Consider the following 22,639-nt stretch of genomic DNA (forward strand, 5'->3'; position numbering starts at 1 on the left):
CAAAAACAAACTCTGGGTTTGATGATTTGCTGGGATTACCCACAGGACTCAGAATATAGTTGTCCTCACAGTCATAATTTACTTTATAGTAAAAGGATACTAAGCACATTCAGCAAAGGAAAAAGGCATATGGCGTGAAGCCTGTAGGAAGCCAGGTACAAGCTTCCAAGAGTCCTCTCACACAGGACTCTCTAGCAAGTTGTGACAATAATGTGAAATGTTGTCTTCTAGTAAAGTTCATGAGAGACTCATTGCCTAGGTTTTTTATTCGGGGCTAATCACATAGGTACTTGATTACCATGTGCCAAACACCCAGACTTCATGAAGGAAAGCGGACGTTCAGCAGAAACCATATTGTTTGCATAAACACCTTAGGCATATGAGCTGTTGTTATCAGGGAATGGTGGAAACCCTCCCGAAATTCAAGTTCCCAGATACTAGCAAGGGCCAACCTTGCACCATGTGCCTTTCTAAGGATAGCAGCTTCAGGCCTGCAATGGTAACTCTTTTCTGCATGTATTCTCTATATAGTCACTTTCAAATGGGGTGGGTAAACTCAAGTTATGAAAAAAAATATAATCCTTTTTGATAACTAAGTAATAAGGAATGAAGAAGTCACCTTTAGGTAAATGTTCTTTAAAAGACAATGTGACATGAGGCGCCTGAGTGGCTTAGTCCTTAAACAGCCAACTTCAGCTCAGATCATGACCTCGCAGCTCGTGAGTTCATGTCCCGCATCAGGCTCTCAGATGACTGTGCTGACAGCTCAGATGGAGCCTGGAGCCTGCTTCAGATTCTGTGTCTTCCTCTCTCTCTGCCCCTTCCCTGCTCATACTCTGTCTCTCTCTGTCTCTCAAAAATAAATAAACATTAAAAAAATAATAAAAGATAATGTGACATTGGAGAAAGACTATTCTAAAAGGAGGCTGGTCTGAGCTGAGGCTCAGACATGAGCTAGCTAGGCAAGAGAGGAATGAAACAGCAAGTGATGAGTTATTTTGAGAAAAGGGAAGGGGATAGATAAAGCTATCATGAGTTCTGACTATGTTCACACACAGGAAATGCATGTCATATGTTTTATAGCAACCACATTTTAAAGAAAGATTGCAAGAAATGTAAGTAGCTTAAAGCAGATTTTTAGGTGGCTCAGAAATTGAAATTCAGTGGGCAAGGGTATAATTAAGAGAGAAGTAATGAGGTAAAAATGATATTGATGAAAGATGCCTAGATTCTAGCACTTAGAACTTAATATAGAGGAGTAAAGAGAGGCAAAAAGCAGAACACCTGCAGGTTAAATATCACAATAAGGGAGAAGGCTAAGGTGAATAAGGGATGTAGAGATGAAAAAACAAAACAAAAAATAGCTATGGAAGAGCTTACTGAAGCAGCAGTTACCACTGAATACTTCACTATAAATCCCTGAACAACTGACACAGACATACAGAGTCAGTAAGCATGTACATGCACCACGTAATTAAAGCTGTACAAATTCGTTCTGGAATAGTGAGCTGGCACACAGAAAATAACAACCACAATTTTGAGAAATGACATGTCATTAAGATTTGTCTCCAGCTACATAAACATATAGTAGCAGGTTTGAACAGAAATAACATTTTAACAGGAAGTTTTATTTGAATTTTTAATTAAGTTCAAGTGTTGAATATTTTTTCCAACTAGTTGTGTCACAAAAGGAAGAAACATAGAGGTGAATCTCTCAATTCATATCCTGCTTCTTCTATATACTAGGTTGGTGGCACTGAATACATTATTTAGGTTTATTAAAACTATTTCACCACCTGTATAATAAAAATGACATTAATCTTCAAGCCTTAAGTAATGAGGAGTATACAAGAAAGCTCTTAATAAACTCTAAAAAGCTATTATGTAAAACATACAACAATCATCATTAATACATGCTTTTATGTGGTGGTTAAGTGCCTTAGAGTTTGACATCTGAAACCTGAGTTCAAGACCTGACTGATTCTTACTAGCTGCATGTGATTGAACAAGTGTTTCACCTCTTTCCTCTATCTCCTCTTCAGTAAAGCGGGTGCAGCAATTAAACCTATGAGTGTGGCGGGAATGAAGTAAAAAAACAGATGGAAAACACTATTGCAGTGCCTGGCACACTATAAGAAATACTAAAAACTAACATTTATTTATCACTATATGCTAGGACATGTCTGAGTTCTTAACATTTTATTTCACTTAACCTTCACAGGAACATTATAAGATGGATCTCCTCTTCATCTGTCACACGAGGACAGGCATGGTTTTTGAGGCCCAAATTTAGGCAGCCAGTAAACAAAGAGCTCAGTGTAAATCCCAGATCTGTCAGACTCCTTGTTTCTTCTACTATGCGAAAGGAAACATCTACAGGAGCGTAAGTGCTTCAGCTAGTTGAGGCTTCCCGAGGAGCACACTTAAGACAGTGTCTCATGAAGAAACAGCTCAAGATCAAGGGAGTATTACCATGGCTCATACAAAGTAGGAATGCCTCCTATCAATCTACACACAGGAGATATCAAGAATTTTTAAGTATATTACTCTCTGAATCATGATTTACAGATTATGAGAGAGCAGCCATCAGAATGAAGTAACCCATTACTCTACAATATGGGTCATACTGGATCATTACAGAAACCCTTCCAGTTCACGATGCAATGCTACCTTGAATTTATACTCACCACTTGTAGTTTTTTCTTATCCTTAACTGCATTACTGTGGACAGCTTCAATTGCCATGTGGTGCTTCCAAGCTAATTCTTCCAAAGTCTTAGAATGAGCCTCATTTAATTGAGCAACCTCTCCTTCCAATCTATTTTGCAGATTTTTTAGCTCCATCTCATAATATTCTTGCTGAGTTTTCTTTGCTTCATTTACTTTCTAAAATTAAAGCAAATAAAGATCAATAATTACACCTGCTTTTTTCATTACTGCTATTAGTATTCTGAATACTCAATAAATACATACATTTGAATGAACTGAGTACTATGGAATTTAGACTTTGGACATGAGATTACATCATTGGTGTTCTCAGAAAATGACAGGGTAGCACAGACAAAATTAATAATTTTAACACAAGTAATAAAACAGGCTAGGTCAGAACCAAGTGTGAGTTAGCACATCTGTGAGCTTAAGACAGAAAGCCTTCCTGTATGTCAAAGCTGTACACAAAATGGCTTACCAATTTACCACTCAGATGATATTCAATACAATTTCACTGAGTGCCAATTATATGCCTTTTAAGCAGTCACAGTCTGGAAAAAGGCAAAAGACAATGGAAATATAATTTTATACATTCTATGAAAGGAGTGTACATCACACATTGTAAGAGTATACAGGAAAGGAGACTAACCTGGATGGGGTGGGAAAGGGTGTGTGTGTGTGTGTGTGTGTGTGTGTGTGTGAGAGAGAGAGAGAGAGAGAGAGAGACAGAGAGAGACAGAGAGAGACAGAGAGAGAGACATACATACATACATACATACATCAGGGAAGGCTTTCCAGAAGAGAAAACATCTAGGCTGCTGATGACACGTTCTCATTTAATTCTCACAAGTCCATCAGGAAATGAAAGAGGAGAAAATTTCAAACCTAGATCTGGTGTCAAAAACCTGCATTCAAAACCATTTCCAGCATTTTGAAAAATGAGCAGTAGCCAGCCAGGTGATGAAGTTCAGATAAGATAGGAAGACCATGTAGCTGAGCGGTGTGGACGGAACAGCAGATATGAGGCTGGCAGTGGTAAGGAATGGGGCTCAGCAGGGGGCACGAATCAAATGATGAAAAAGGGTCTTTTATGCTAAGGACTCTGACTTTTATTCTGACAGGAATGAGAAATCACTGCAATTTATGTAACTGACATATTTTTAACAACAGTCATGTTGACAGTAGGCTAGTGAGCTGAGGCAGGGAGAGCACTGAGGAAGCTGTAACTGAAATCCAGGCAACAATGATCTAAACCTAAACCCAGAATCCGCGAAAGGGTATGAAGGGATATGATGGAATAAAAATATATTAAGGGAGCAAAAAGCCAAGAGGACTCCATAACAGGTAAGAGGGTTAAGGAAACAGTAATCAATAATGACCAATTTACCAAGCTACACACACAGTAGTGCTATTGGTTGAAAAAAGGAATGGGGAAAAAAAAAAGTACTTCTGAGGGGAGAAAGTTCTAGGCATGCTGATTTGACATGTTTGTGAGAAACCAACATATCTTGTGAGAGTTAGACACACACGGCACAAATTTAGGGAAAAGATGGGGCCTAGGCCAACAGATTTGGGAGGGATCACTTAAGTGACAGCTGATGTTACCAGAATGGAAAAGCATATAGAATGAGGTGAAAATGCTGGGGAACGTAAATGGTAAGGGAACAGACAGAAGGAAAGCTCACAAACAAGACTGCAAGGCCGGGCAGGCAGGAGGAAAATGTGGGAGAATGTGAAATACCAAAAGGGAGATGTTGTAAATCAGAGAGAAATAAGTAACACTGTTGGATGAGATTCATCAAGTCCAGCAACCAGGATGTCCCCGGAGGCTGGGGCAAACACACATTCTGTGGAGTCGTCATAAGAGAAACCACATGGCACTCAGGTAAGGCGTGAATGGGAGGTGAGCAAAGGGCAAGGAGATCAGACTTATTTTTAATATGCCTGGTTGTTGAGGGAAAGAAAGATTCCAAAACTCCCATTTGATATCTGAACAACTGCAATAAATATTCAGCAATTACTCTACAAATGATAGGTCTTATTTGTTTAATCTAGAAATTCAATATGTTGGTATATGAATTTTCAGAGCTCAATGATTGCCAAAAGTTTTACCGAAATTTCCTAGGTGTATAGGCAATAATACATTTCATCAGTACAAAAACATATGATCAACCACAATGTACATTCCACTGAAATAAGAGTTTCACAGTTTCTGGTTGAAATACGTTGAAATGTCTTAAGTTTTTACATTATAAATTGTTAATAATATTCTGAATACATGGGAATGCCAGCTGGTGCAGCCACTCTGGAAAACAGTATGGAGGTTCCTCAAAAAACTAAAAATAGGACTACCCTACGACCCAGCAATTGCACTACTAGGCATTTATCCAAGGGATACAGGTGTGCTGTTTCAAAGGGACACATGCACCCCCATGTTTATAGCAGCACTATCAACAATAGCCAAAGTATGGAAAGAGCCCAAATGTCCATCGATGGATGAATGGAAAAAGAAAAATGGTATATACAGATACAATGGAGTATTACTTGGCAATCACAAAGAATGAAATCTTGCCATCTGCAGCGACGTCGATGGAACTGGAGGGTATTATGCTAAGTGAAATTAGTCAGAGAAAGACAAAAATCATATGACTTCACTCATATGAGGACTTTAAGAGACAAAACAGATGAACATAAGGGAAGGGAAACAAAAATAATATAAAAACAGGGAGGGGGACAAAACAGAAGAGACTCATAAATACAGAGAACAAACTGAGGGTTACTAGAGGGGTTGTGGGAGGGGGGATGGGCTAAATGGGTAAGGGGCACTAAGGAATCTACTCTTGAAATCATTGTTGCACTATATGCTAACTAATTTGGATGTAAATTTTTTAAAAATCTGAAAAAAACATTTTGAATACATGTACAATAGATAGTCCAGCTTTATATCTTTTTCCTCAAAATAAAGACAAAAACTTACTAGAATTAAGAAATGGACTGTTATTGGAGCTCCTGGGTGGCTTAGTTGGTTAAGCATCTGACTCTTGATTTTGGCTCAGGTCATGATCTCACAGTTTTGTGAGTTCAAACCCCATGTGAGCTGCTTAGGATTTTCTCTCTCCCTCTCTCTACGCACCGCCCCCACTCTCTCTTTCTCAAAATACATAAACATTAAATAAAAATTGACTGTTACTGTGAAGTAGAAGTAAACACTTTTTAAATCAAATCTGAGAAAACCGAACTTTTTTTCTTTTCCTTTCTTTGTTGTGGGACAGCGGGTGGGGGGGGCAAACTCTACTGCTTTTTACCTTCTCTAGTTCCAAAATCTGCTGCCTCTGCTCTTCATCCAGACTCTGAGTTTTGCTTTGCAAAAAAGCTCTTTCTTCTTCAAGCTGAGATAATCTCTCGTTGGTTCTTGATTTTTCTGATTCTAGATCTTTAATTGTAACCTCTTGGGTCATCTGAGTCGCTTGAAGCATTCCAATATGACCTATACCCCAAAAAGAAAAACTCTGCAATTTAAAATTTGTTGCACTGAGTGTAAAAGTTTATATTTAATGACACAATTGTACTTAATACCGGAGTGAAATAAATAGTCTGCATGTACAAACAGTACTTTGGTTTGTTCACCGTATAAAATGGAAATATTTACCATGGGAATGTTTCTTATCCAAGTAGAATAATTTAAACGAGGAAAAGGTCTATTTTCACATCACTACATCACTGTACCCAGGACCCTTTTTTAAGATTGCACACTAAACAAGCTGAAGTAGAAGCAACTCTCAGAGATGCATGTAAAAAAAAGCCTTGGGAGTCAAACAAAGAGGATGGCACTACAGTGCCAAAATGAGCAATTTGTTCTTTTCTAATCTCTTTTTTCAAATTTTCACATAAAGAGAAAGAAATTTAGGGGCGCCTGGTGGCTCAGTCGGTTGAGCATCCAACTTCGGCTCAGGTCACGATCTCACAGTCTGTGAGTTCGAGGCCCGCATCAGGCTCTGTGCTGACAGCTTGGAGCCTGGAGCCTGCTTTGGATTCTGTGTCTCCCTCTCTCTCTGCCCCTCCCCCACTCATGCTCTGCCTCTCTCTGTCAAAAATTAATAAACATTAAAAAAAAATTTTAAAGAGAAAGAAATTTGTACACGGGTAGTAAATATGGAAGGCAGTGGTTTGGTTGAAACTGAATTTGTTTTAGACAAGAAACCTGATAAAGAACTAAGGTGGATTAAGGGATTAAGTCAGCAAGTTATCAAAGAATAAATAAATGACAACAACAAAAAAGGGGGACGGGCAATAAGAGAGACAGAGAGATGAAAAATGAGTGTGAGATAAAGGTCTCAGAAAGCATGTGTTAGGTAGGCCAGTGGTTCTCAAAGTGCCCTGGACCAGCAGACCTGGGAACTTGAGCCCGCAGTGAAGATCATCTCAGACCTGCTAAATCAGAAGCTCTGAGGCTGGAGCCCAGCATCTGTGGTTGCACAAGCCCTTTGGGTGATTTTCATACACACTAAAGTTGAAAAACTACTACTTAGGAGAAAGGTCATCTGGGAATTCACAGATGAGCCAATCAAATCAAATGACATTCTCAAAGAATTCAAATGGCTTCATCTGGCACACTAAACACTTGGGCAAAATGTAACTTCAGAACTGACATGAATCACCCACTTCCTCTAGTACAGGTTATAAAATGAGAACATTAGCCATATTAGGATAGGCAACTCAGCTTTAGTATGTAAATGATCCTTATTAATAAGCCAAATGAAATGAGGCACTATAATTCACATATAGTTCCACTAATTTAAATACTTTAAAACATGTTTTTAAAGAACAAAAAAACTTCTTAGAATGCTTCTTTGTTCTTTTAGTGAATGATTTATTGGTGATAAAATACCTGCTCTTAATTTTTGTATAAAAATATATATCTTAAAAATAAGTTATTATTTGCTTATCTTACGATTAAAAAGAAATTAGAGTCCTTTAAAATATTTAGAATCTAAATAATGTTAAAGTATGAGAAGAGAAGGCAAATTTTGTCTTGAGTAAACATTTTAGTGTTGGTTTTAGCTAAGGAATACACCAAGAACTGTGGTCACACATACTAGCTTTGAGGACAAGGTCTGAAGCCTGTTGTTGTAAACGTTCTCTGGCCGCTGCTAGCTCACTTTCCACTTCCTTATGCTTGCTTAGTAAGTCCATCTCTCCCTCCTTGGCATCATCAAGCTGTTTTTGAAGAACCTAAGAATGATCAAATAGCCATTACTAATATGCAAGAATGATGCGAAGCTAATTAGCTAAGCTAATGATGCCAATTCACTTAAATTACAAGCATCAACTTTCTCATATTCAAAAGTTGCAGTTAATGATACCTAGTTTTAAATCTGTTTTGATAGCACTTAGAACTTACCTTCATAAATCATATGACCCAATCATGAAAGGCTATTCAACCTTTTTTAATCCACTCAAATGCTACAGATATTAAAAACAGCTACGAAATTTTCTATACCTATTTTCAGGTTTAGAAAACAAATTTTTGATCACTGTGCAGACCATTATTAATGAAGGTAAAGGAGAAAACATAATTAAAACTAAAGCCCAATATTTTAACTCTCCCAAGTCACTTGTGAAAAATATCAACACGTTATTTCAATAGAAACCTTTCTTTATCAGGTTTTAAGTTATCTTTATGGGCCTTTAGTATTTGAAATTCTAGTAGTAGATAATAACTACAGAGTAGTAAAAATTGCCCCTTTATTGATTTTTCTCACAAAGGAAAAGCAGAAGAAAGCAAAATGGAAAAAAAAAAGTTAAAGTAGTCTAATTGAAAAGAAAAAGACAAAACTGGGGAGGGAGAGAGAGTGGGTATCCATAGGTTGAAAGTGAGAGGCTTTACTTACCTGAACATTGTTCTCTGCTGTAACAAGTGCTATCTGAAGCTTTTGGCATTTGTCGCGAAGACTTCCAGCTTCATCCTGTACCATCTGTAACTCTGTCTTCAATTTTCCTATAGTTTTTCTTAAAATTGCTTCTTGTCCCTGAAATTCTTTTCTAAGATCAGCTTCCTTTTCTTTGCTAGCCTGGAGGCTTTCTGCTGTAAAAAGCTGTGACCTTTTCAAAGTATCAAGCTCGTGCTCATAAAAGGACTGAGCTTTATTCAACTTGCCTTCATAATCCTCAATTAGCTTTTTCCGTTCAAGTCTTAGCTCCTCCAGTGTTTTGTTTAATGTCTCCACCTCCACCCTGTGCAGTTCCTCTGCCTTCTCCTGCCCTTTACTGACCGAGGCACTGTGATCCTGCTGGGACTTCAACAGCTCTTGGATTTCCCGTCTATGAGCAGTTCGCAAATCTTCCAATGCCAACCGTTTGTCTTTTTCAAACTGTACTTGGAGTTGCCCAAAACTCCGTAATCTTTCCTCAAATTTCCTTCTGATCTCTTCAACCTCTCTAGACATGGTTACTATGCGTTGGACATGCTGGGCTTCTGCACAAAGTTGCATGTCCTCAACTCTGTGCTTATAAGCTTCAAATTCTGTCAAAGCCTGCTGCTTCATTTTTATGTGGTCTTCTAATGATGCTTCTAAAACCTGAATCTTTCTCTTCAGGTCTAACTCCTCTGTTACTTTGCTTTTATATTGCAATATTTTTTCTCTTGTTTCTGCAAGAATCTGTTGGATTTCTTCTTCATGAGCATCTTTGAGGGCCTGAATTGCAGATTCATGCTCATCATTTTTAGTATTTAAAGCATATATTACCTGCATAATTTAAAAAAAGGGAAAGAATTGAGCAAACCATGTTCTGTTCTTACTGGAAGTTAATTCTTCCATTTGGATTGATATTTTTCAACACACAAAATTGGGTATGGTAAATACTAAATACTGAGCTTCATGCATTGTTTTAGATTCATAGACTGATTTACGTAGCAAAGTTTTACCTTAGCACAACCTGAAAAGTTGCATCTGAAGATTCCACTATAAATGAAACAGTGAGGAGAAAAGAGACAAAGGAAGCCTAGAAGAAAGGAGTTCTCCATAGGGTCCAGTCTAGTTTGGGGTGAGGATCAGCAGAAAAGCCTCAAAGTATCTGCCTTACTCTAGTGCTTTGCATGAGTGGAAGTTCTAGGCCTTAAGTCTTCTTAAAGGCTCTTTCATCTGTTTAATGTCCGGTACGTTCTAAATTTAGAAATTTCCTCTTCTAATTCTCCTATGGTCAGTTTTTAAAGCTGATCCTCTTCTCTCCAAGTTCCTAGAGGTCTCCTTACAAAATCCAGTTAGTACTTTTCTGCTCACATATTAAACACTATAGTTTTACTCACTGCCTAATTTTCCCTCTGAATCCAGGCAAGCCAGGTTTCTAGAGCCAGAGTATCTGGGCAAAGGTCTTTATTTTCATTTTAGTCCTTGGATTTTAATGATTCCATTGACATTTCCCCAAACTTAATTACAAATGACAACATACTCCCTTTGTAGTGATGCTCCCATTCTTGTATGTTCTTTGATACCCTCCATCATACCACTGTGGCCAAACAGTACAATATTCATGACTATTACTTAAGGCTTACAGGTTCACCCACTTTCTTCTGAAGTAAAAAGAAATGAACACTCTCCAATCCAAAAATCCAGAAGCTAAAAAATCAGTGTCCTGGAGCTTTGCTCGTTTCAATGTGATCTTATTCTGGCTTTAGAAATGGATTCCAGCCCCAAAAGTCAGAGGCAATTAAGATGCAAACGTGTTGCAATTTTTGTAGAGAACTTGTTCATACAGCCTGAGGCAACAGAAACAAACTACCTGGCTCTTCACACATCCTGGTGACACCAGATGCTATTGCTAAATCTAGGTGGTCACCTGCTAGGCCTGTAGCTGTACTTGTGGAAGGAGAAGACACACTGGAGGCTTACCCCACTGAAGACACATTGGAGGCTTACCCCACTGCAGGGGCTTCACTCTCTCCACACAGGGCTTTGTCTTCCAGAATCAGGCCCCCATTCATATACTCACTTGGTCTGCTCTAACTATTGAGAGATGTAATCATAACAAAGGTGAAAAGATTGAGAGATGGCAGGACTCCATTTGTCTTGCCAGCTACTTCACCTGCTAGCTACTGCCAAAGGGAAATATGTGCACAGAACAGAAATAAATGCTCACTTCCAGTTTCTCCTTTTTTAAATAACCCTAATTCCAAATCCCAGGTTATGTCCCTAATGAGCTAGACAAGATCACCATAGAGGACTCCTTTCATTTACACATTTAAACCTAAAGGTAGCCTATAACCCAAGAAAGTTGGTAGACTCCTACAACCTTCCTCCAGGGTCTTACCTACCCATCATGTTGATGCCCACAAAAGACTGAAAGAGGCACTAAGGGAAAACAATGCCAACTATCTGGAGAGAAGTCCATTTGTAGAATGCTTAGAGCAGAGCTGGTGTAGGCCACAGGTCTCAGACCTTCCCAGGGAATCTGCACAAATCCCCTAACTATCTTACTAAGCACATGGAAGGAAGAGAAATGATACAAGAGATGGAATCCTTAGAGAATAATAAGTGACACTTTTCATCATTTTATCCCAGGAAATGATCTTGAAAAGGACCACTCCATGGTGGGATTTCATATAACAAGGGATGAAACACTATGGGAAGATGTGAGCTTCCCCTTGTCAACAATTTCTCAACAATACTCTTCTCTTTTTTCTAATACTTGATTTCCCTGCAGTTTTTGAAGCATCAGCTCAAGTCCTGTATCCTTTAATAAGGCTTCCAAGACCACCCAAATTCACGGGAGTCTATCTTTTCTTTATATCCAGCACCTTCATTTCCTTACCACTATTCATTCTTGTAAATCAGTAAATGTTCAACTGGTTAAAAATGGGGGTCTTGACAACAATTTTGGCAAGCTGGGTTAGGATGTTAGAGAGCCTAGAAAAGTAGCTGAAGATATAAAAGCACAGTAACATACAAAAGTATGGATTAAAAGGTGAAATTAGAATAGAATTTAAGAAAAACTAAATGTCTGACCAATAATAGGGAAATATGGTGAGGAACTCTATTTCACTTGATATTCTATTCCAGACGTCAGCAAACTATGGCCTGCAGGCCCAATATGGCTGCTGCTGGTCTTTGTAAATAGTTTTACTGGAGCACTGCTCTGCCCCTTTGTGTATGTGTAGTGTACAGCTGCTTTCCTACTACAACAACAAAGTTGAGTAATTACGGAAGAGACCTTAGTAGTGACTCCTGTTGTGATGTACACTTGACAAGTCATCTTTTAAAAAAATTTTTTTAGGGGCGCCTGGGTGGCTCAGCCAGTTAAGTGTCCGACTTCGGCTCAGGTCGCGATCTCGCGGTCCGTGAGTTCGAGCCCCGTGTCGGGCTCTGTGCTGACAGCTCAGAACCTGGAGCCTGCTTCTGATTCTGTGTCTCCCTCTCTCTCTGACCCTCTCCCCATTCATGCTCTGTCTCTCTCTGTCTCAAAAATAAAACATTAAAAAAAAAATTAAAAAAAAATTTTTTTAAATGTTTATTCATTTTTGAAAGACAGAGAGATACAGAGCACAAGCAGGGGTCGGGGTCGGGGGGACACAGAATCTGAAGCAGGCTCCAGGCTCCGAGCTGTCAGCACAGAGCCCCACACAGGGCTCAAACTCATGAACTGTAAGATCATGACCTGAGCCAAAGTCAGACTCTGGACCGACTGAGCCCCCCAGGTGCTCCGCACTTGACAACTCATCAGCCAAAGTTGGCAGCCAAAAATAAAAAATATTTGCACTAGCTTTGTTTACCCTCTAATAAATAGTCCAGGGTTCTTACCACTACAGCTTCTTAAGACATTAAGAAAACCAATTATTTGATTCTGAAAGTATAAATATAAAAGAAAGAAAATATTATACTGGCCATATAATAGTATCTTCCAAGACAGCAATGTTAAAATAAAGTTTCTAAAATCTTAAAAAACAACAACAAATAGTGTCTTTAAATAGCCATTTAAAATACACCACTATAAATGAGAATGCTATATATGAATTTTCAACTTGACATTAACAAGATATCCCCTGACTGTTCACTATTCTACATAATTACAAAGGTAACCATTTTAAAGTATCTTTCTCTGATTAATTACTCTTTCTCAGACCAAAGAAATAGAAATATTCTATGTTCTTTGAACACACAGAAAATATGACTTGAAGTAACAGAACTGATCCAAACTGGATTTCTCATTCTATGTAAAATAACTTAATTTCTCCAATTTCTTCAAGTTTCTCAATATTAAATAGAGATCATATTTATTCTATCCTAGTGACATCATTATTATAAGATCAACCTATCATTGACATTTAAAAAATGATACTATATAAATATTTTTCAAAAAATATAAAGCACTATGAAATGATAAATCTTTTTTTATTCATTGTATCATTTATTTATGGAGAAAATGGGAATAGCTTTAAAATTTGTCTTTAATGTTTATTCTTTTTTTTTTTTTTTTTTTTTTTTTTGAGAGACAGAGGACAGAGCACCACAAGGGCAGAAAGAAAGGGAGTCACAGAATCTGAAGCAGGCTCTAGGTTCTGAGCTGTCAGCACAGAGCCCGACGCAGGGCTCAAACTCACAAACTGTGAGATCATGACCTAAGCCAAAGTCGGACATCTAACCGAGGCTGCATTTAACCTGAGCCGCCCAGGTGCCCGAGAATAACTTTAAAAGAAACTTTGGTGAGTGATCATAATCACCCATAAAATTGGCTATTATTTTCCACATGGGAAAAGGAAACTCTCTAATATCTCTTTTCATAAAGTATTTTTAAAGACATTAAGAGCCATTTGCAGTTTTTCTGGGACTATAAGCACTCAGAGAATGGGAGAGCACAATTATTACCACAATTTCATGTAATTTCGCAGCTCCAGCTTATGCCAACAATGCACGATTTAACTACATATTCCAGGGTGAAAAAGGAATAGTCAGTAATTTTTACTTTTTCTATGAAGATTTTCAAATAATCTTACCCACTAATAAAATGAGAATAAGTCTAGATCTACTCTTTAAAATGCTACTTAGGTAACAACAGTCTCTGAAATAGTTCTTGTTGTTGGCTGCTATAGACTGTATTGTGTCCCTCTCCTTCCCCCAACAAAATTCATCTAACTGAATGAAGCCCTAACTGCCAATATAATGGTATTTGAAGATGGGGCCTTCGGGAGATAATTAAGTTTAGACAAGATCATGAGGGTGGTGCCCTCATGATGGGATCAGTGCCTATAAGAGACATCAGTGAGCTTGCTTCCTCACTCTCTTTTAGCCATGTGAAGATACAGTGGAAAGATCTACAGTACTTTGTTTTGGCAGACTGAAACAATACACTGGCAATATAAAAATATATTCCCACTAAAATCTAGCTCATTAGCAATAAAGTACATTCATTGAAAAGTATGTGTGTATTAGCTTAAAATATGTTAAGCTAAATTGTTGCATATTATACCACCAGTTTTAGCAACATTAAAGTTGCTAAGGGAATCATTGAATAAATGATGCTAAATTCATACAATGTAATATAATGAAACCACTAAAAAGCACATCTCATTTAGGAGAATATTTCATAATATAAGAAAAATCTTGTAAGAGAAGACAAATACACAATACTATATCAACAAGATCCAATCTTACAGAGAGAAAAATGTAAGTGTGCATGTGTGTGCGATACATACTGAAGGTATATAAAGAAATAAACCAAAAAAAAAAAAAGAAAGAAAGAAAGAAAGAAAAAAAGAAAGAAAGAAAGAAACCAAATTTTAACTGGGGATATTCAGTATTTCTAAACCTTCTATAATGAATGTATGTTACTATTACAGTCAGAAAACATTAAGCCCTTTTAAAAGATTAACACTAACAATATTAAAAAAAGAATATTCAAAATGCCTTCATTTTAGGAAAAAAACAATCAAAATTCAAAAAGAAAATTAAAGGAACATTCATTAATTACCAACAGACACCCTGAAAGTTTCCTTTAAAATCACTCAATAAAACATTTATAAAAATCACACTAAATATTTTAAAGAATTTTACTTATGAAATAATTTTACTTATGAAAAAGATCACATATTTTGAGAAAAAGTTTAAAAATCTAGTTACTTAGTTAAAATTTGATAACATACTGGCAAATCTATAATGGTCAATTCCTACTTTATTTATTCTTCCCTTCAGCAAAAATATATTGCACACCTGCTATGTGCCAAGGTCTATAACTGGCAGAGTAAACACAACTGTGAGCTGGATGCATATACATGGTATCTATTCTCATGCAACTTGGTGGAGACCAATCTTAAACAAATATTTACTCCATTAGTCAAATAAAATTTTGATAAGTTACACAAAGGAGAATAAAGACAAAATGAGTTTTTGCAAGGGATGGGAGTGACAGTGGTAATGTAGGGGTTTCCCCTTATTCTCAATGAAATGCTTACTTTATCTCAACCAGAATCTCTTCATTTAGTCAAAATGTTATGGATAAAGTACAGAGAGAGAATTGTGAGCTGAGGGCTAAGAGTAGAAGGCACAGAAATGGAAAGCACAGGATTCTGTGAGGGGAAAAATGGGTTCCAGAGCTACAAAGGTAGACATGCAACATACTGCAGAGGTACTTGCATTGTAGCTGTTGCTCTGGATGGGATCCAGAAGGGAGAAACTACTTAGAAAGAGTGAAAAAGACTGAGGACAGGCCTTGGGCAGGGTTCAGGGGCAGCAGGGAGGATGAGGACCCACAGACAGAGGCAACATGCTGGACAGATGAGTAAGAGTGGAATGGAGGCAGAGCATCAAGGTCTAAGATGAACAATACATCTTGTCAAAGGCTGAATAAAAATCAAGAAAAATGAAGACTCAAAGACCCTGAATTCAGAATCTAAATCTCAGAAGTAGGTCTTTGAGAGCACATTTGGTAGAGTGGTGAGGGCAGAGCTGGAAGAAAAATGGCAAAAGTGGGTGAGTGGATGGTAAGTGAATGGAGGCAGTCCATTAGTAGAGAAAAGCTCCAAGAAATGGTGGTAAAAGAAAGGAAACAACTAGGGACAACTAGGATAATGGCTTAGGAGGCATCAAAGTCCAGGGAGAGTACTTTTCTTAAAAGAGAGGTTGAAAATGTGACCCAGAAAGGGTCAATTGTAGAACCGAAGTCATGAAGAAAGTCTGAGGCTGGGCTTGCCTGACGCAGTGGAAAGACTGGTGCTGGCTGACAGTAGGAAAAAGTCCTCCCAAGAGAGCAAGGCTGAAGACCGAGATCTTTAGGTAAAGAGGGAAGATGGACAACCTCTGTCTGACTGAGTCATAGTTCTCCTTAATAGGGAGATGAAATTATCCTCACAGAGTGCAGTAGGGGTGCTCTTCTCCACTGGACATAAACAATGCTGCTAATGTTCGCTGCTGAGGCCAGCCCCAGCCTTCTCAGCATGTCCCACTGAAGACAGCCTCAGACACACAGCAACCATGTGCAGACCCTTCTCATCACTACTCCTCCAGATGTTTCCCAGCCAATCTCAATCTTTAGTTTTTGCTTATTTGAAATTTCTGGGAACTTGTTCACTTTCCCTTTCTTATCAATGTCAGAGACACATAGATTAATAGCAGAGAGAGAAAGAGAGAGAGAGAGAAGGAGGGAGGAAGTGTGGATTTACCCTCAAGTACACAAGTACTATATGAGGCACAAGGGAACTTACAAAGTAATAAAGGAACAATCTCAGATTCAATATTTTTTTTAAAAAAGATCCTGTATAAGGAAGAATAAAATATATTTTTACTATTAAACACTCAGTCCTTCTAATTGAGCTACTCACCAAAAGGTTACTTTGGGCCTTAAAGCACCAAACTTAAAGAATATTGAAAAGAGACACTCTAACTTCTCAAAATTAGTGGGTTATTGACCTCTGCCATGTAGGTTCTATTCTATCTGTTCTAGAGCAATAACACAGACCATTGCTTTAAACCATAACTTATATTCAATAGTACTCACATACCAGTCTTCTAAGTAACATTTTCACATATTATCAAGTAACATTGATGAGCTCTAGGTGGCTTACCTAGGGAATCTAATGTTTCTATGAAATGGTTCACCTTTTTGGAGTCGGTATAGTATTAGCATACTTGCTACATAAAAGCATGTTAATAAAATGTGTTTAAAACATTTTCTTAGAATCTTGGGCTCACCTCCTCCAGGACACTCTTGATATAGCAGCTACATATGTGCAACTAACTCTGAAAACTGGAAGAACAAACCTTCCACAACTAATCTTAGAGAGGAAGCCACATTGAAAAGGGTAGGAGGGGCATAGACATGACTGGGAACCAAACTCCCTGTGAAACTAACCACAAACAGGAGGGACATCATAAGCACAAAGAAGCAAGAGGATAGACCCCACACCAGGCAGCCTAGGCACTAGGGACCTGAACTAGGAATACAAGTCCCCATAACATCTGGCTTTGAAAACCAATAAGCCTTAACTCTGAGAGTTTTAAAAATCAGTGGGGTTAACTCTAGGAAATCTGAAAGGTAGTAGAAAACTGAGTCCCCATTCTTAAAGAGCCAGCATAATAATTAACTCAACCAAAGACACAGGACCTAGGATGTATGTGTAGATTTATTTACTAATCTCAGAATGTGCACTGGAGCAGCAGGAATATTCAGATATCTCCAGGAATAATAGTACTGACAGGCACCATTTCTCTTCCCCTCCCCAGCCTAGATAGCTGGACACTTGATGGAGTCAGAGCTCACACTCTCCATCTATGTTGCTAGCACTACATTCTCCTGTGAATCCACCTTAGCAGGCATCCTCCAAAGCAGCTTCTGTCCCACCACTTCCTGCAACCAGCCCCAGCAGGGACATGTGCCACTCCAAACTGACTCTTGCCCAGAGGAGAAGGTGAGATAACCCAGATCCAGCAGTTGACCCTTTTAGCTGGCTGCACAGGGAGCAAGCCCTGTTATTCTATGCACCTGTAGTTATGGCAGAGAGGCTGACTGCAGATAAACAGCCTGACCCCAACCTCGCCCACCAATGAGCCCTAGGCAACCTCAGAGAGACCTCTCAACAGTGCAGGGAGCAAACCCTGCCCAGTACACCCACAGGAGGAAAAGCAGGTCAGTGCAGCCAGCTCGGCTGCAGGCAAATATGGCTCAGTCACAACAGCAGGGGGAACGTAGCCCACACAAGAGATACCCAGTGGAACACCTGGTTCTGGTCACCAGGGGGTAATGCATTACTGGACAACACAGGACCTCTTTTACATAAAGCCACTACTTTCAACACCAGGAGGTGTAGCTGACCTCTCTAATACACAGAAACACAGAGAGTAAGACAAAATGAGGAGACAGAGGAATACTTTCCGAATAAAAGAATAAGACAAAATCACAGTATAAGACCTAAGTGAAATGGAGATAAGCAATAGGCCTGATAAAGAATTCAAAATAATTGCCATAACAATATTCAGTGGACTTGAGAAAAGAGTGGAGAATCTCAGTGACAACTTCAACAAAGAGAAAATATAAAAAAGAACCTGTCAGAGAGAAAGAATTCAGTAACTGAAAAAATACACTGGAGGGAAAAAGCGGCAGACTAGAGGAGGCACAAGAACGGATCCACAGTCTGGAAGACAGGGTATGGGAAAAATCAAGCTGAACAGCAAAAACAAAAAAGAATGACAAAAAATGGAAACAAGGTAAAGGAACTCAGTGACAACATCAAGCATACTAACATTCACTTTACAGGGATCCCAAAAGGAGAAGAGAGAAAGAAGGGGTAAAAAATCTATTTGAAGAAACAATAGTTGAAAATACCCTAATTGGGTGGAAGGAAACATTTAGGTCCAGGAAGTACAGAGAGCCCCTAACAAGAGGAACCCAAGGAGGTCCACTTAAAATGGCAAAAGGTAATAATAGAGAATTTTAAAGCAACAAAAGAAAACAGTTACATACAAGAGCAATCCCAAAGGCTATCAGCTGATTTTTCAGCAGAAACTTTGCAGGCCAGAAGGGAGTAGCAAATTCAAAGTGATGAAAGGAAAAAAGCCTGCAACCAAGAATACTCTACCCAGCAAAGTTATCATTCAGAATAGAAGGAGAGATAAAGAATTTCCCAAACAAAAGTTAAAGGAAACCATCACCACTAAGGCAGCCTTACAACAAACATTACAGGGTATTATTTGACTTGAAAGAAAGGGCCATAACTAGAATAAAATTATAAAGGGAAAAATCTCACAGGTAAAAGCAAACACAGAGGAAAGGTAGTAGATGAATCACTTATAAATCCAGTATGAAGTTTAAAACACAAAAGTAGTAAAATCAGTTATGTCTACAAAAATTAGTCAAGGGATACAAAAAGTAGAAAGATGTAAAATATGACATCATATATATAAAATGTGGACAGTGGGTAGTAAAAATTTAGAATGTGTTCAAACTTAAGAGACCATGAACTTAACACAGACTGCTATATGCATAACATGTTATATACAAACCTAACGGTAACCTCAAACCAAACTCTGGTAGTAGGACATGCAAAAAACAAAGAGAAAAGAATCCAAGTGTATCACTAAAGAAAGCCAACAAGCCATGAGATAATAGAGCTAGATAAGAAAGGAATACAGAAGAACTATAAAAACAACCACACAGGGTACCTGGATGGCTCGGTTGGTTAAGCATCCAACTCTTGCTTTCAGCTCAGGTCATGATCCCAGAGTTCTGGGATCAAGCCCAGCATGGGGCTCCATACTAAGTGTGGAGCCTGCTTCTCTCTTTCCCTCTCCCTCTGCCTCTCCCCCATTTGTAAGTATGTGCGTGCCACACGTATGCTCTCTCTCAAAAAAAAAAAAAAAAAAAAAAAACCAGAAAACAACTAACAAAATGGCAGTAAGTACATACCTATCAATAATCACTTTAAATGTAAATAGACAAAATGCTTCAATCAAAAGACATAGGTGACTGAATAAAAAAAAAAAAAAAAAGACCCATCTATATGCTGTTAACAAGAGACTCATTTCAGACCTAAAGAAATATACAGACCTAAAGTGAAGGGACAGAAAAACATACATCATGCAAATGGAAGCAAAAAAAACAAAATAAAAAAAGGTGGAAATACTTATTTCAGGCAAAACAGACTTTAAAACAAAGACCGAAGCAGGAGACAAAGAAGGGCATTACATAATGATTAAGGGATTAATCCAACAAGAGGATATGACAACTGTAAATGTCTATGGACCTGAGATAAGAGTATCTAAATACATAAAGCAATTATTAATAGACATAAAGGTAGAAATTGACAGTAATACAATTTATAGTAGGGATGGTACATTTACATCAATGGATAAATCATCTAGATAGAAAATAAATAAGGAAACAGTGCCTTTGTTTTCTTTTTCTAATTTTTTTTTTTAAGTAGGCCTCATACCCAATGTGGAGCCCAAACTCACAACCCTGAGATCAAGACTTGAGCAGAGATCAAGAGTCGGACACTTAACCGACTGAGCCACCCAGATGCCCTGGGAAACAGTGCCTTTGAATGACACATTATAACAGATGGACCTAACAGATTAATGTATAGAACATTCCACCCTAAACAGAAGAATACACATTCTTTTCAAGTGCACCTGGAACATTCTTCAAGATAGATCACATGTTAGGCAATAAAACAAGCTTCAATAAATTTTTAAAAAGTGAAATCCCATCAAGCATCTTTTCCAACCACAAAGGTATGAAACTAGAAATAAATTACAAGAAAAAAAAACTGGAAAGAACACAAACACATGAAAGCTAAACAACATGCTACTTAACAACCAAAGAGTCAACCAACAAATCAAAGAGGAAACCAAAAAAAAAAAAAACCCAAAACATGGAAACACACGAAAATGAAAACACAATGGTACAAAATCTTTGGTATGCAGCAAAAGTAGTTCTAAGAAGGAAGTTTATTTTTTTTTAAGTTTATTTATTTATTTTGAGAGAGAGAGAGAGAGAGAGAGCATGCACATGAACATGGAGAGGGGCAGAGAGAAAGAGAGAGAGAGAATCCCGAGCAGGCTCCATCCTGTCAGTGAGGAGGCCAATGTGGAGCTCGATGTCACCAACTGTGACCTGAGCCAAAATCAAGAGTCAGCTGCTTAATGAACTGAGCCACCCAGGCGCGCCCCATAAGAGGGAAGTTTATAACATTACAGGCCTACTTTAAGAAACAAATCTCAAATAAATAACCTAACCTTACATGTAAAAAGAAGAAACACAAAGGCCAAAGCTAGGAGAAGAAAGGAAATAACAAAGATTAGAGCAGAAATAAATGAAATAGAAACTAAGAAAAACAATAGAAAAGATCAATGAAACCAAGAGCCAGTTCTTTGAAAAGATCAACAAAATTGACAAACTTGTAGCCAGCCTCATCAAGAAAAAAAGATAAATAGATAAAACAAATAAATCAGATACAAAGGAAGAGAGGTAACAACCAACACCACAGAAATACAAAGGACTGTAAAAGAATATTATAAAAAAGTATATGCCAACAAACTGGACAATCTAGAAGAAATGGATAAATTCCTATAAACATACAATCTTCCAAAACTGAATTAGAAAAAAACAGAAAATCTGAACTGACCAATTACTAGTAACAAAATTGAATTGGTAACTAAAAATTTTCCAACAAACAAAAGTCCAGGACCAGAAAGCTTCACAGGTAAATTTTACCAAACATTTACAAAAGAATTAATACCTATTCTTCTCAAACTATTCCAAAAAAATAGAAAAGGAAGAAAAAGTTCCAAATTTATTCTAAGAAGACAGCATTACTTTGATAGCAACACCAGTACAAAAGAAGAAAACTACAGGCCAATAGCTTTGATGAACATAGATGCACATGTCTTCAAGAAAATATTAGCAAACAAAATTCAACAATACACTAAAAAAATCATAAACAATAATCAAGTGAGATTTATTCCAAGATGTAAGAGTGGTTCAACATTTGCGAAAGTGATCAATGTGATATATCACATTAGCAAGAGAAAGAATAGAAACCATATGATCATCTCAATAAATGCAGATAAAGCATTTGACAAAATTTAACATGCATTCATGATTAAAAAAGAAAAAAAACTCTCAACAAAGCAGGTTCAGAGGGAATATACCTCAACAGAATAAAGGCTATGTATGACAATTCCACAGCTAACATCATACTCAATGGTGAAAAACTGAGAACTTGTCCTTTAAATCAATAACAAGGACATCCACTCTCATCACTTTTATTCAACATAATACTGGAAGTCCTAGTCACAGCAATCAGATGAGAAAAAGAAGTAAAAGGCATCCAGATTGATAAGGAAGAAATAAAACTGTCACTATTGCAGATGACATGATACTATCCATAGAGATAAGACCAAAAACCTACTAGAACTAAAATATGCATTCAGTAAAGTTGCAGGATACAAAATTAATACACAGAAATCGGTTGCATTTCTATATACTAATCACAAAGTAGCTGAAACAAAAATTAAGAAAACAATCCCATTTACAGTTGTGCCAACAAGAATAAAATACCTAAGAGTAAATTTAACCAAGAAGGTAAAAGGCCTATACTCTGAAAACTGTTCAGACACTGCTAAGTGAAATTGAAGATGACATAAACAAATGGAAAGTATACTATGATCATGGGTTGGAAGAATATCATTAAAATGTCCATAGTACCCAAAGCAATCTACGGATTCTATACAATACCTATCAAAATACCAATAAGTATTTTTCACAAAACCAGAACAAATAATAGTAAAATTTGTATAATACAAACAAAAGATCCCAAATAACCAGGGCAATTTTGAGAATGAAGAACAAAGATGGAGGTATCACCATCCCAGATTTTATGATACACTCAAAGCTGCAGTAATCAAACCAGTATGGGTCTGGCACAAAAACAGGCTTGTAGACTAATG

General features: G+C 37.6%; 1 protein-coding gene across 3 annotated transcripts in view; it reads right to left on the reverse strand.

Annotated features, from left to right (window-relative positions):
* Positions 1 to 22,639, reverse strand: part of FAM184A (family with sequence similarity 184 member A) — a 121,982-nt gene that overhangs the window by 66,540 nt on the left and 32,803 nt on the right. For all 3 annotated transcript variants that reach the window (XR_007462840.1, XM_049654257.1, XM_049654256.1), the window contains exons 2-5: positions 8,600 to 9,454; positions 7,805 to 7,940; positions 6,014 to 6,195; positions 2,688 to 2,885 (exon numbers count right to left, since the gene is read on the reverse strand). Coding sequence is in view for 2 of the 3 variants with exons in the window: in XM_049654257.1 (XP_049510214.1) it covers positions 2,688 to 2,885; positions 6,014 to 6,195; positions 7,805 to 7,940; positions 8,600 to 9,454 (1,371 nt within the window). In the remaining variant the exon portion in view is untranslated. The remainder of the gene's footprint in view (positions 1 to 2,687; positions 2,886 to 6,013; positions 6,196 to 7,804; positions 7,941 to 8,599; positions 9,455 to 22,639) is intronic.

Source organism: Panthera uncia (assembly GCF_023721935.1).
Source record: "Panthera uncia isolate 11264 chromosome B2 unlocalized genomic scaffold, Puncia_PCG_1.0 HiC_scaffold_24, whole genome shotgun sequence".
NCBI classification, from domain to species: domain Eukaryota; kingdom Metazoa; phylum Chordata; class Mammalia; order Carnivora; family Felidae; genus Panthera; species Panthera uncia.